At 42.1% G+C, this 11,873-nt stretch overlaps 1 protein-coding gene across 1 annotated transcript in view; it reads left to right on the forward strand.

Annotated features, from left to right (window-relative positions):
* Positions 1 to 11,403, forward strand: part of LOC105384860 (solute carrier family 23 member 2) — a 37,679-nt gene extending 26,276 nt beyond the window's left edge. Inside the window, exons 13-15 of the mRNA XM_048626770.1 lie at positions 1,184 to 1,405; positions 2,581 to 2,698; positions 10,970 to 11,403. Coding sequence (XP_048482727.1) covers positions 1,184 to 1,405; positions 2,581 to 2,698; positions 10,970 to 11,054 — 425 coding nt within the window. The 3' untranslated portion in view covers positions 11,055 to 11,403. The remainder of the gene's footprint in view (positions 1 to 1,183; positions 1,406 to 2,580; positions 2,699 to 10,969) is intronic.
* The last annotated feature ends 470 nt before the right edge of the window (positions 11,404 to 11,873 follow it).

Below are 11,873 nucleotides of genomic sequence, written 5' to 3' on the forward strand. Positions count from 1 at the left end.
AAAAAACGGCGATACAAATTTACAGCGAAAAGCGGGTGACTACAGTCGTGAGCATAATTATGTATGTATTAAAAGGTTGACGATTTCTGTTTTGAGGCAATGCGTTGCAACAATCGCAATAGCCCCATTACGCCTAACGCATTTACCCCAAGACTTTTATAAAAAAATTAACATCATTAATTCATCAAATAAAGCTATTTCATTGAAAATGTGTGTCTATATAAGTAGCCCAATGACTATTGTTTAGAATACCTACTGAATAAAATCAATTGATAAAGAAAACTTTAGATTCACATTTTCAATCACCTGTCACAGTACCATACTTTCAAAAAAATGTGCAAATCACAAAATGACTGAATACTTGGATAATATTATGTTGACTACAACACCATCTGTCTGCAGTTCATGTAAAGTATTTAGTTTAAGCCACCGTAACTAGAAGGCATTTTTCAATATTGATAAAGCCCTTTTCAAATAGGATCGAAAAGATTAATTTGGCCCGTAGACGCAATTGGCCTAGTTGACCTTAATAAAAGACAATTTTCATGATTTTTGTTTCAATATACCCGGCCGACCATCATCTCAAGAGCTGCCCCCCCCTAGCTGAAATCCTGGGTACGCCCTTGATTTCACCAGACCCTTTTATTTAAGTTCCGTTCCACAAGTACAATGACGAAGCGCCTTTTGCATTTACATTAGCAGGGCCATTTAACACGATGGCTTCCTACATTTATCTCTTTTGCGTTATTGCTGCCCTGGTACTTCAAGCTGTAATGAGATGTCGTTTTACGGACACTAAAAACGGGATTTAAAATGTAAAAAAAATATGATGAGAGAATTTTACGATATCTTATTAGATTAGAGAGCACTTCTGCGTCAACGAGAGTGTGTGAGGATCCATTATGTGTGTGTGATTAAAGTTAAAAAAAAAACATATGTATGTATGTATAAACGTATGGAGTTAAAACAGTAAAATATAGGTTTATCGTCATCATCATCGGCATAGCCGGTCCAGATGAAAGATTATGTTGAAGCAGCGTCACTCGCCTGACAAATATCTGTCAGATCCATACAAGTTCCGTCAGATTTGGCGAGCGACGCTGCTTAAGGATTGTTAATTGCTAATGCTCGGTGGCAGTAACCCCACAGTGCCCATTCACATCAACGCAACCCATCTCCGCAGGTCTCTCAGCCCTCCAGTACGTGGACCTGAACAGCTCCCGGAACCTGTACATCATCGGCTTCAGCCTGTTCTTCCCGCTGGTGCTGACTCGCTGGATGGCGGCCCACAGCGGGGTCATTGACACCGGGGTGGAGGCGCTGGATGCCGTGCTGCAAGTGCTGCTGTCCACCTCTATCCTGGTTGGAGGAGTTGTGGGGTGCCTGCTTGACAACCTGATTCCTGGTAAGTTTTTCTTTCTAGAAGATTCGATTAGAATCTGTAAAATAGCTAGTCGCTCTGTGAACAACCAGCTGCTTGTACCAGGCAAACATAAATAGGAGGAGTAGTCCCTTACCGGTTTTGCTCGGCCTCAATATGCTGGTGCTGACTCGCTGGATGGCGGCCCACAGCGGGGTCATCGACACCGGGGTCGAGGCGCTGGATTCCGTGCTGCAAGTGCTGCTGTCTACGTCTATTCTGGTTGGAGGAGTTGTGGGGTGCCTGCTTGATAACCTGATTCCTGGTAAGATTTGATTTCTTTAAGTTTCGATTAAGTACGTCTATAAAATACAAGCTAGCTGCTCTGTGAGCAACAAGCTAGTACCAGGCTAGCATAAACAGGAAGAGTAGTTATGATGCTCACGCGCTGGATGGCGGCCCACAGCGGGGTCATCGACACCGGCGTCGAGGCGCTGGATGCCGTGCTGCAAGTGCTGCTGTCTACGTCTATTCTGGTTGGAGGGGTAGTGGGATGTCTACTTGATAACCTGATTCCTGGTAAAATTTATTATATTCTTTCTAGATGTTGCTATTGTTTCTATGATGGCTAGCCACCGTGATCAGGCTGCTTGTACCAGGCTAACATAAACAGGAAGAGTAGAGCCTTACCGGTTTTGATCGGTCTCCCTCTTCTGATGATGACGCGCTGGATGGTGGCCCACAGCGGGGTCATTTGCATTGAAGTTGAAGCCTTAGATCCTGTACTGCACGTTTAAAAGTCCTATTTTGTGTAAACTACATGAATGATCTTCCACGTAAGAAACCTAACAGTGCCATGTCGCCATCGAAGAAGACCCTCGCTTTAAAGAAGAAGCCCTGGCATCCGTGATCATGATGAAACCAACTAACCTTTGGAAATCTTCTAAGCATGTCGTTGACAATATACTTTTGCATTTGTCGCTATGATGACTGACTTTGTCAGTGAGTTGTACTAGTTGTACCCAGGGTGCACTGTATGTTAGTAACATGGGGGTCACACTATAAGACCAGAAACTAAGTTTCGGAGCGCTGCTCTCTCGCTGTATTAAATATGCCGAGTGCACGACAGCTGCTCTCACTCGTTCATTTTTGTCAGTTTAGCGTCCCTCCCCTCCCTTCTGTTCGTGAGGCTCCTCTCACGCTGCTCCCCTTGTCTCCAGGCACAGTGGAGGAGCGCGGGCTGGCGGCGTGGGCCCAGGAGATGGCGCTGGACGCGGCGGGCGCCACCGAGGGCGGGGACACGTATGACTTCCCCTACGGCATGTCCTATATACATAGGTATGATGGTTGATCTTTGCGATTTAAACAAATTATTAGAAGGGCTAGCATGGGTCGCAAGACCGGCAGGTCAAGACGTGACAAAAGTTTCGCGATGCGCTCACTCATATCGCGCAGCCTGGGGAGCGAGCGCGACGGATAACTTTTGACATGTCTTGACATGCGCGTCTTGTGCCCCATGCTAGGCTAGCAGAAATAAATATTATTAGAAGGGAGAGCTTTTATTGTACTGTATGGGCAATTGTCAATTCACTGGTGGATGTAGCAGAACGTAAGACTTGAATTTGATAAAAGCTTTTCCAAACCTTTCTTCTTTATAACTATACTTACACATTTTGGATGAGCATTGCTGTGCCCGTTATAACAATGTGGTCAATATAAATATATTGATTCGCTTTAGATATATTAAATTTTTGATGGGATTATAGTCGTAAAATATTTTGATAATAATAGTGATGATCATAATTATATCCCGTATATTAATTTAATAATCGCATCAATATTGCGAAACGAAACTATGTTGTGGCAAATCATTAATTTATTAACAAAATCTACAATTTGCAATGTAGAAATTTTAATAATCCATTTCCAATAACGAGATTATGATACCAGAGCAGCAGAGTACTGCGAAATCAAATTGCAATGATTCCACGAAACACTAATTAATTTTGCAACACAAAATTTTACCAGAGTGTTCTGTTGTATTACGTACATTAATTATGCTTTTACCCCAATTTATTTATTTATTTAATCCTTTATTGCACAAATATAAAAATAAGTGTACAAAGGGTGGACTTAATGCTACAAGCATTTTCTACCAGTCAACCCACAGGAGGTGCAAGAAAATTTTATTATAAGGTGTGCAAAAAGAAAACAACACTATTACTACAAAATTAAAACAAGTCACTTAATATTAATTACCAAATATAATATAAAATACGTAACTATACAGGGTGTTAACTTAATTGCGTTGGAGCGGGAAATGGTAGATACAGCTGATGATACTGAACACGATAAGACATTAAAAAACGTATTTTATTTGATTTAAGCTGACCAACATAAAACAGTTTTATTTAGTACATTTTAAAACTTCATAGTCACCCTATTCAGGTTTAGGTACGTTTGACAGAATGACCATGAACTTGAAAGCCAAGATCAAGGCCAAACAATTCAAAGCCAAGGTCAATAAAAAAGTATGCGTGCATCTGCACCCCACACTCGTGGAGCCACATCGTCAAGGTACCTACCGAGATTTTGGGTACTCAAAGTACCCAATCCATTGTAGACATTTCATTTTACTCCATAAGTATCACTTTATTGATACACAATTATCTTTTATGAATACAGAACATTTTCATTTTATGCTTCATAACATAGGTCACAGCACAGCACAACATAAAACGAAATGAGGAACAAGGCTTGGTAATCAAAAGATAGAATTGTAGGTAGTTAGGTACCTTTTCCCTTTTAGGTAATAATTGTAAAAAATGATTGTAAACAAGTAAAAAACAATGACTGACTGACAGACTAGATCCACAGAGAAGGTAATGACTATCATAAATACTCGATGGTTATGATACGCGAGATTGTTATTATTCTACTGGTATTTTTTTTTTTTTTTTTTTTTTTTTTTTTTTTAAAGATTTTATTATCACTCCACAGACTTTATGTCCGTGCCTTTTTGAGAGATCAATGTATTGTGAGAGTTTGGTTGTTTTTTGTCTTCATCTTTTAACTACTCACTACTCAATGTGGAAGCTTATAATATATATATTTTATCTTTTATATATATATACCTATATATTATTAATATTTTTTTTTTTGCACTCCTGGAGGAAAATCTACACAGACACCTGGGAAGGGGACCCAGGTAGTGTCGGCCTTTAACCGACTAAAAACCCCCAGTTGTGCATTTCTTGTTTTTTTTTTTTTTTTTCTTTGTTTCACACAGTCACACTTACAATTATAATGGCAACAAACATTTGAAGGGTAGGGCCAGTGTCAGCTGTCTTCAGAGAACTTAACAGACGCCTGTCAGTGGCCACACACTCCTTTTGTCATCGCTGTTGTTTTGCCTGGTGTTAATGTGTGACAGTGTTCTTAAAACTATCTTAATTTTATTGGTTAGTTCTTATACAGATAATATTAATTCATGAAATACTATACAATACCTACATATCAAAACTATACAATACATGCTATATACTATACATAACAAAACTATAAAATACATGCAATACGGTTTGGCCGTCAATATAAAATTAAAATCAAAATTCTCCTATTCCGCTCCATTTTGCGTTGCCAAAAGCCTTGATTGCTGGGCAACGACCTCTTTGTCCCGATTTTTTATTGCCATCTTTAGGTTGTACTCGAGGATCCGTTTCTTCGGTGCTGTTATTGCCGTTCTAGCGAGGTTGCCGATAGCGTCCTCGGTGTCATCCGCATAGTAGGTGCAGGCGGAGGTGTGCCTCGACAGCGCCACTACTGCGTGAGGTATGCTATCGTGCAACTTTATTTTATCTTTTGTTTTTATGATAATGACGGATTCGTACGTCAATCCCTGTGCTTCGTGTATGGTTAAGACGCGTGATCCCGTTCCTTCTCCAAACCCTTGGCTGGTCAGGGTCTCTTTTTCTTCCTGTGTATGCGTCAGGAATAGAGTGTTGGTTTGGGATTTTGGAATTGCTGCGTCTGTAAACCTTTTCAGCTGCAGGGATTGGATACGCGTTGTGGCTGCGTATATGCCTGAGTATACTTCTCTTAGGGCGTATGCAACATCCATGGGGTTTCTGTATGAGCACAACAGCTCCTGGGTGATGTTTGCTACCAGTGTTGGGCGACTGTACCTTAGTTCGAATAGGTTCTCTCTGTCTATGTACGGTAGCTGGTTGATGTCTCCGATTAGAGCAATATCACTGGCACGGGACAGGCGGGCGGCAATTACGATTGCCCCGAAATGGTTCATCAGGGCCTCGTCAATTATCAGGCGTTGGCATCCGACATGTTCTCTAAAGCCGTTTACTAGGACTGATGCCATCGTACGTACCCTAGTTCTAACCATGTCCCCGATCCTATGCGCTAGCCTGTTTCGTATATCGACGGCCGCCTCAGTTGTCGTGGTGATAATGGTGTCTTTGCTCACATCGAAGTTATTTACCACCCAGGTTGTCTTCCCACATCCAGGTACCCCGTTCACCCAAGCGATGGTGGGCATCGTCCAGCTATTCCAGGTAGCGTTAATGGTTTCCGCTTTTGCTAGGATTTTGTCCTCTAGCATAATCCTGGTACACTGAGCTACGACCACCATTTGGTTGTTGTGTGGGAGAGTGAGTTTCGGGATGTTGCGTTCCCAGGGCACGAATCCGCATTCCTCGCTATAAGCCGCCATATACGCTCCAGACATTTTGCCTCTGAGGACTTGGCAACTACTGTTATCGTATATGCAGGCTTCGGCCTCCTCGAGTAAAACTTTTAGCCGGCTTTCGTTCTCTTGCCTGTAGGTCTGCATGATCGTTTTGCAGGACAAGAGATTTACCTGCTTTGTGGCGGTTGTAATTGCCATAAATTCGATGGCGGCATTCTCTAGATGGTCGTTTGAGGTGGTAGCTGTTTTCAGCTTCGGTGGGACCACCTGGCCCATATCCGCTCGAGTAATTTTCCTCTGGGCAAGCCTTTTTCCAGTTTTAGGTTCTCTGGAGATTTGGCGCCTCTCGGGTGTCCTCTGTGGTTTTCCTATAAGGCTTGAGGCAGCTGCTTTAAAAGCCTGGAGGAACCCTTGGACACGCCCTTGCGATGTTAAATTGTGCATCCTCCTTTCCATGTTCTGTTGTTCTGAAGCGGCGACAGCCCCAGCGGTCATCCTCTCCTGTAGGCGTTCAGATCCGGTGACCAAGTATTCGGCTTGTTGGTGGCAGTTGTCAATGCCCCTCGCAAGTATATGACCTTTGAGAAAGCTTAGATCTTCGCCTCTGTCCTCGTACACCACTATTTCATGATGTTTTGAGGCTTTTAGGCAACCCAGCTGGTCAACAATTTCGCCTTTCCTATACTCGATCACCATTGCGTCTACGCTTATTATCCTGGGGACGTTACTGTCTAGCGCTATCTCTCCAAGCTTACTGAGCCATGAGCATGCCTGAACGAACGGGGTGTCGTCGGCCCACTCGAATAGTGCGATGGTCTTGTTACGCCATCGCACTAGTCTGCAGGGCTGATTTCCCACTAGGGTTACTGGCAATGCGTCGTAGGCTTTACGCTTCATGGTAGCCTTCGATGTGCTCCCATTTAGGAGAGAGGCTAGGCCGGGTGATATGGCCACGCTCTTTCGCGCCCCTGAGATACAGAAGCTGATGCCGAGTCTTTCACTGCTTCCGTCCATGAACAGAGCCACGCTTCGGAGTCTTAGTCTAGCTTCTCCTTTTTCTCCACAATCCAACAGCTGATGTGTTGCTGTTTCTTTAGGAGTTGCTTGTGGTGGTGCTGTGATGGTTGTGACTGAGGCTTGATATACTGGTATTGATTGCGGGTCGGGGCGGGGTATGGTGCTGTTTCTCCTGGCTGCTACTCTGAAGACACGATCTGAATAAGATAGAAAATGAGGTCTATGCTTGGTGTCTGCCAGAATATCTTTTAATTCTGACTCCACCAAATTCCTGTCTATCAATGTCTCCAGATCTTGTCTTGCAGCAAGGAAACGGGGGCAGTCGAGAATTATATGCCAGACCGATTCAATGATGTTGGGGTCGCATTCACATTCTGGGCTTTCTTTGAGTTTAAATCTGTACAAATACTCTCCCATCCCCCCATGTCCAGTCAGCATTTGTACGTGAGCAGGGGTCAGTTTGGCACTTCGCGTAATCCGGTAAGCTTGGTTGACATCCGGTAAGAATTTACGCGTGACTGCTCCTGTACTGGATGTCGCATATCGGTCTTGCCATTTCCGGACCGATTCCTCTCTGATCTTTTTCCTGACATAGGACAGGGGGACTTTGTCATAGTCGTGGGAGGTGCTTTGTAGAGCTGCCGTTTTGGCGAGCTCATCGGCTCTTTCGTTCCCGGCAGTTCCAATGTGTGCCCTCAGCCAGAACATTTTTATCTCCCTGCCCTCGCACACGACCCTCGCAATGTTTTCCTTTATGCTTCTTGCCAGGGGGTGGCTCAGTTTCGGATTTCGGAGCAGATCGAGTGATGATCTCGAGTCGCTCAAGATGTTCACTTTGTTATCCGTACTAGAGCTCACCAGTCTTGTTGCCCTGTGAAGGGCATAAAGTTCCGATTGGAAGACCGTGCACGACGGGTGGAGACCAAAAGTCTCGGACAGTTTTTCATTTCCATCCTCCCACCAACTTAGGGCGGCGCCGACTTTGCCCTCTATCTTGCTTCCATCCGTGAAGATTTGGGAACCGGTATGCAACGGGTTGGTGTTTTCAAAGAACTCGTAGTTGGTAGAGGTAAGTGTGGACGGATGTGGTAAGTCCAGGTACCCTACTTTCCGTTCGAGCTCTTTGCCTGGCGGGAGGTAGTCGGTTAACAAAAGTTTTTTGGATTTGTACAGATTTGCTGCCTCCTGTATTCTGAGATCGAGAGGCAGCAATCCCGATAGTGCCAGTGCAGATGTGAGCGACACTGTTCGGTAGGCTTTGCATATTTTCTGCGCGAAACCTCTTTGCAGCCAGAACAGTTGTTTTTTGTTCATTTCCAGTTCAACGGCTTCCGACCAGACGCTTGCGGCGTATGTCATGATGGGCTCCACTACTGCGATGTATATTGTCCTCACAATTTCACCGTTAAGTCCCCAGGTTACTTTCGCCGCTCGCGCTAGCTGTTTGTAAATATCCGCTGCCTTTTTACACTGAGCGGTAATATGAGCTTTAAAAGTTAACCTGCGGTCTATGATGAGGCCCAGCAGTTTTATTTCCTCTACGAGATTAATTTTTGTGCCAGCCATGGTTCTACTGGTATTTAAAGTGAGGCCATACTTATTATGAGGATTTCCGTACTATTCGTCATCAAAGACGTCTCAATCGCAAGTACACAACACAAATCGAGATGAGCGAGTGTAAGTAAACCAATTCGTCATTGAAGTAGACCCTGTTATCATCCTGTTATGCATTGTGGTCTTTTATCTTTAGCTGCATACAGACCGGCCAAACGAACGCCAACGAACGGGTTTTGTTGCCCGTCGTTGCTCAATCTGCCCCTGTATTATGTATCATAAATGTCCATCGGTGGGCGTTCGTTGGGCCGGTCTGTACCCATCTTTAGGTAATAAAAGAAAAATAAAATGTGGTGAGTATCAAGGGTGAATACTAAACGCTTACCTTATTCTGAGTAAAAAGGTTTAATTATTGTTCTGAGCTCCTAGAAAGTCATAAATTATATTCTGTACGATCTATCAAACTTTATGACAATCAGCTGTTTAATTGTTGATTAGTATGTCATTAATCACCATGAATAATTTCAATTTTATTTAATAATTGTTATTACCTACTGTGTAATTAATTACAATCATAGTTACATCAAATAAATTATGAAAAGTGAAGTTGATAACAAATTTACAGTGTGTGTTCTTTTGCAATCGAATGTCTCATTGGTTATGTGTTTGTGTAGGGTGACCATGTTTTTGATTAAGGTAAAACTTTCCACTTTACTTTAGACTTTAAACATAAATATTCGAGATTCTGATGTTTTTTTTCTTAGAAACGTGCTTGGTTAGACTAATACTCACCCCCATTTCCCGCTCAAACGCATTCTAGTTAACACCCTGTATATAAGTTATGAATATATAAATAAACATAATATAAATAATATATACCTATATATATATATATATAAACTATAATATATATTATTATGTAAATATTAATATTATATAACAATAATTAATTTAGAGGTTCAAGAAAGAGCTATCAACTAACTATCTTACTCAGGTAGTGAGTTCGAGTAAGACGCTTAAAAACGTTGCGAGACGGAGCTTTCCTAATGGAATCAGGGAGATCGTTCCATAGACGCACAGCCGTGACCGCGAAAGAGTCAGACATAAAACCAGAGTGAAAGGAGGGTAGGGCTAAAATTGAATTATGAGAAGAACGTAAGTCTCTGGTATGAGTGTCAGATAGAAATTGGAACATAGACTTTAGATAAGGTGGGGTATTGGGCTCGTGGAGGATAGAGAAGAGAAGACAGAGGATACGCAGGTTCCTACGGTCACGGATGGGGAGCCATTTCAATTGAGCGCGGTACTGTGAAACGTGATCATATTTACGCAGCCCAAAAACGAAACGAATGCACGTGTTCAATAAGCGTTCAAGCTTATTGAGCAAAGCTTCAGTTAGGTCCAGATAGCACACATCCGCATAGTCTAAAATGGGAAGAAGAAGAGAATTAACAAGGGCAAGTTTAGTGTGCTGGGGAAGGAAATTTTTTAAGCGAAGCAAGGAGTGGAGTGATGCGTAAATTTTACGGGATACTTTATCAAGTTGCTGATCCCAACTTAGGTTTTGATCAATGATCAGGCCAAGATCATTCACAGTTGCAGAAAAAGGAACAACACGACCATCAAATATGACTGGTGGCACCGCAGCATAGTCGAGACCCGATAACAGCCTTGAACCACCCACAATGATGGCTTGACACTTACTAGGGTTAACGGAGATGCCAAAGCTACGAGACCATCTTAATATCTCCTCGAGATCACTATTGACCCTAGCAATGCCAGCATCTAAATCGTCTAATTTGACCTGGTTGTAGATCTGCAGGTCATCGGCATACAAGTGGTAGGAACATTTACTCTTTCAATATATAATATGTTAGGTACCTATCCTTCGTTTCAAGTCGTCATCATACTTACCTTAGTAGATTAATACAGGGTGTTTGGTTCATGTACCGACCATTTGTTTTGTGCTGAACACCCTAAGTACTGGGTATTGGGAGGTAGTTTTCTAAAAGTTTGAATTAGCATGAAGGCCCTCTTCTTCTTCTTTCTGTGAAACGGTTTCAAACGGAATTTATGTTTTTTTTTCAATGGGGAGAAAAACTAAAAGCTAATTACAGATGGCGCCTAAGGCGACTGTGCCTAATTCCCGAGTTCTAATTGGTTGGTTCAGTCGCCATTTCTTCTCCCCAGCAATGTAATTGTTCAGAACCAGAAAGGCACACTCGCGTGCTGCAAAAGTTTCACTTGGTTTTCTTCCCCATTGACGGCGGCGCTTATTAGCTATTATAGCTTATAACACACTTATTTATTAACGAAGTATTATTCTATGATTCCAGGTGGAAATGGACCTCATACCTTCCCTTCATGCCGACATATGAGTCTGGCAAGTTCACAGCACTGTTCAAGAAGAAGGAGAGGTGATGATTATGATGATGTACAGCATCCTCGACGGCCAGGCCTCCAACCCCCGGGCTCTTTGGTGAAACGATTGGTGGTTAAAAATCTTCATCATCTTCGAATGGTATATTTGAAATATCAATGATTACTGTAAAGCCATCTATTTTTTCGCCTCCGGAGTAAACAAATGCCGAATAGTGAGGCCTCCTGAAAAACTTAATCGTTTAGTTTAGTACCTAATGTGAAAATTTGTGATTCTGTAATAAATTCATCAGGTAATCAATAACAATATTTCTATGAAAAGACATAATTTTATGTTTTAATGAATTTACGGAATCCTAGCTATAGTTACTGAATACAAATTCACATTGTATGTCTTGTTTTTTTTTCAACTCATAATCTCCCCAAATCTAAATAAGAACGTTTGAATTCTGCTTATTTTGTAAAGCAGACTAATTCCCATTGCACTCAATAGGTATACCTAAATCGAACACAGAGATCGAAAGATAAACATGGTCAGGAGTTTAAAGACAAAAATAAACGCACAATGACGTAACGTCATATGCTTAGATTAACAATATACGAACAAGATGATGTGTCACCAGTGTCACATACAAAAAGCAAAGCAAATAACTGTCCGCATTTTGGTAACTGTCAAACCGTTTTAAGTTCAATCTAATGACAACCACTGTACCAATTAATAAAGTCCCAAATCTTGCAACCGAACTACCTCAAATAAAAGCTCTTCATTGGTAAAAGTGGGACGTTATTAGCCGAGACATTTCTTTTGCACTGACACTCCATCTAGTTCGTATAAAAATATCGTTGGTCAAAGGTGAAAAG

The sequence above is a fragment of the Plutella xylostella genome, chromosome 17, assembly GCF_932276165.1.
Source record: "Plutella xylostella chromosome 17, ilPluXylo3.1, whole genome shotgun sequence".
Lineage (NCBI taxonomy): Eukaryota > Metazoa > Arthropoda > Insecta > Lepidoptera > Plutellidae > Plutella > Plutella xylostella.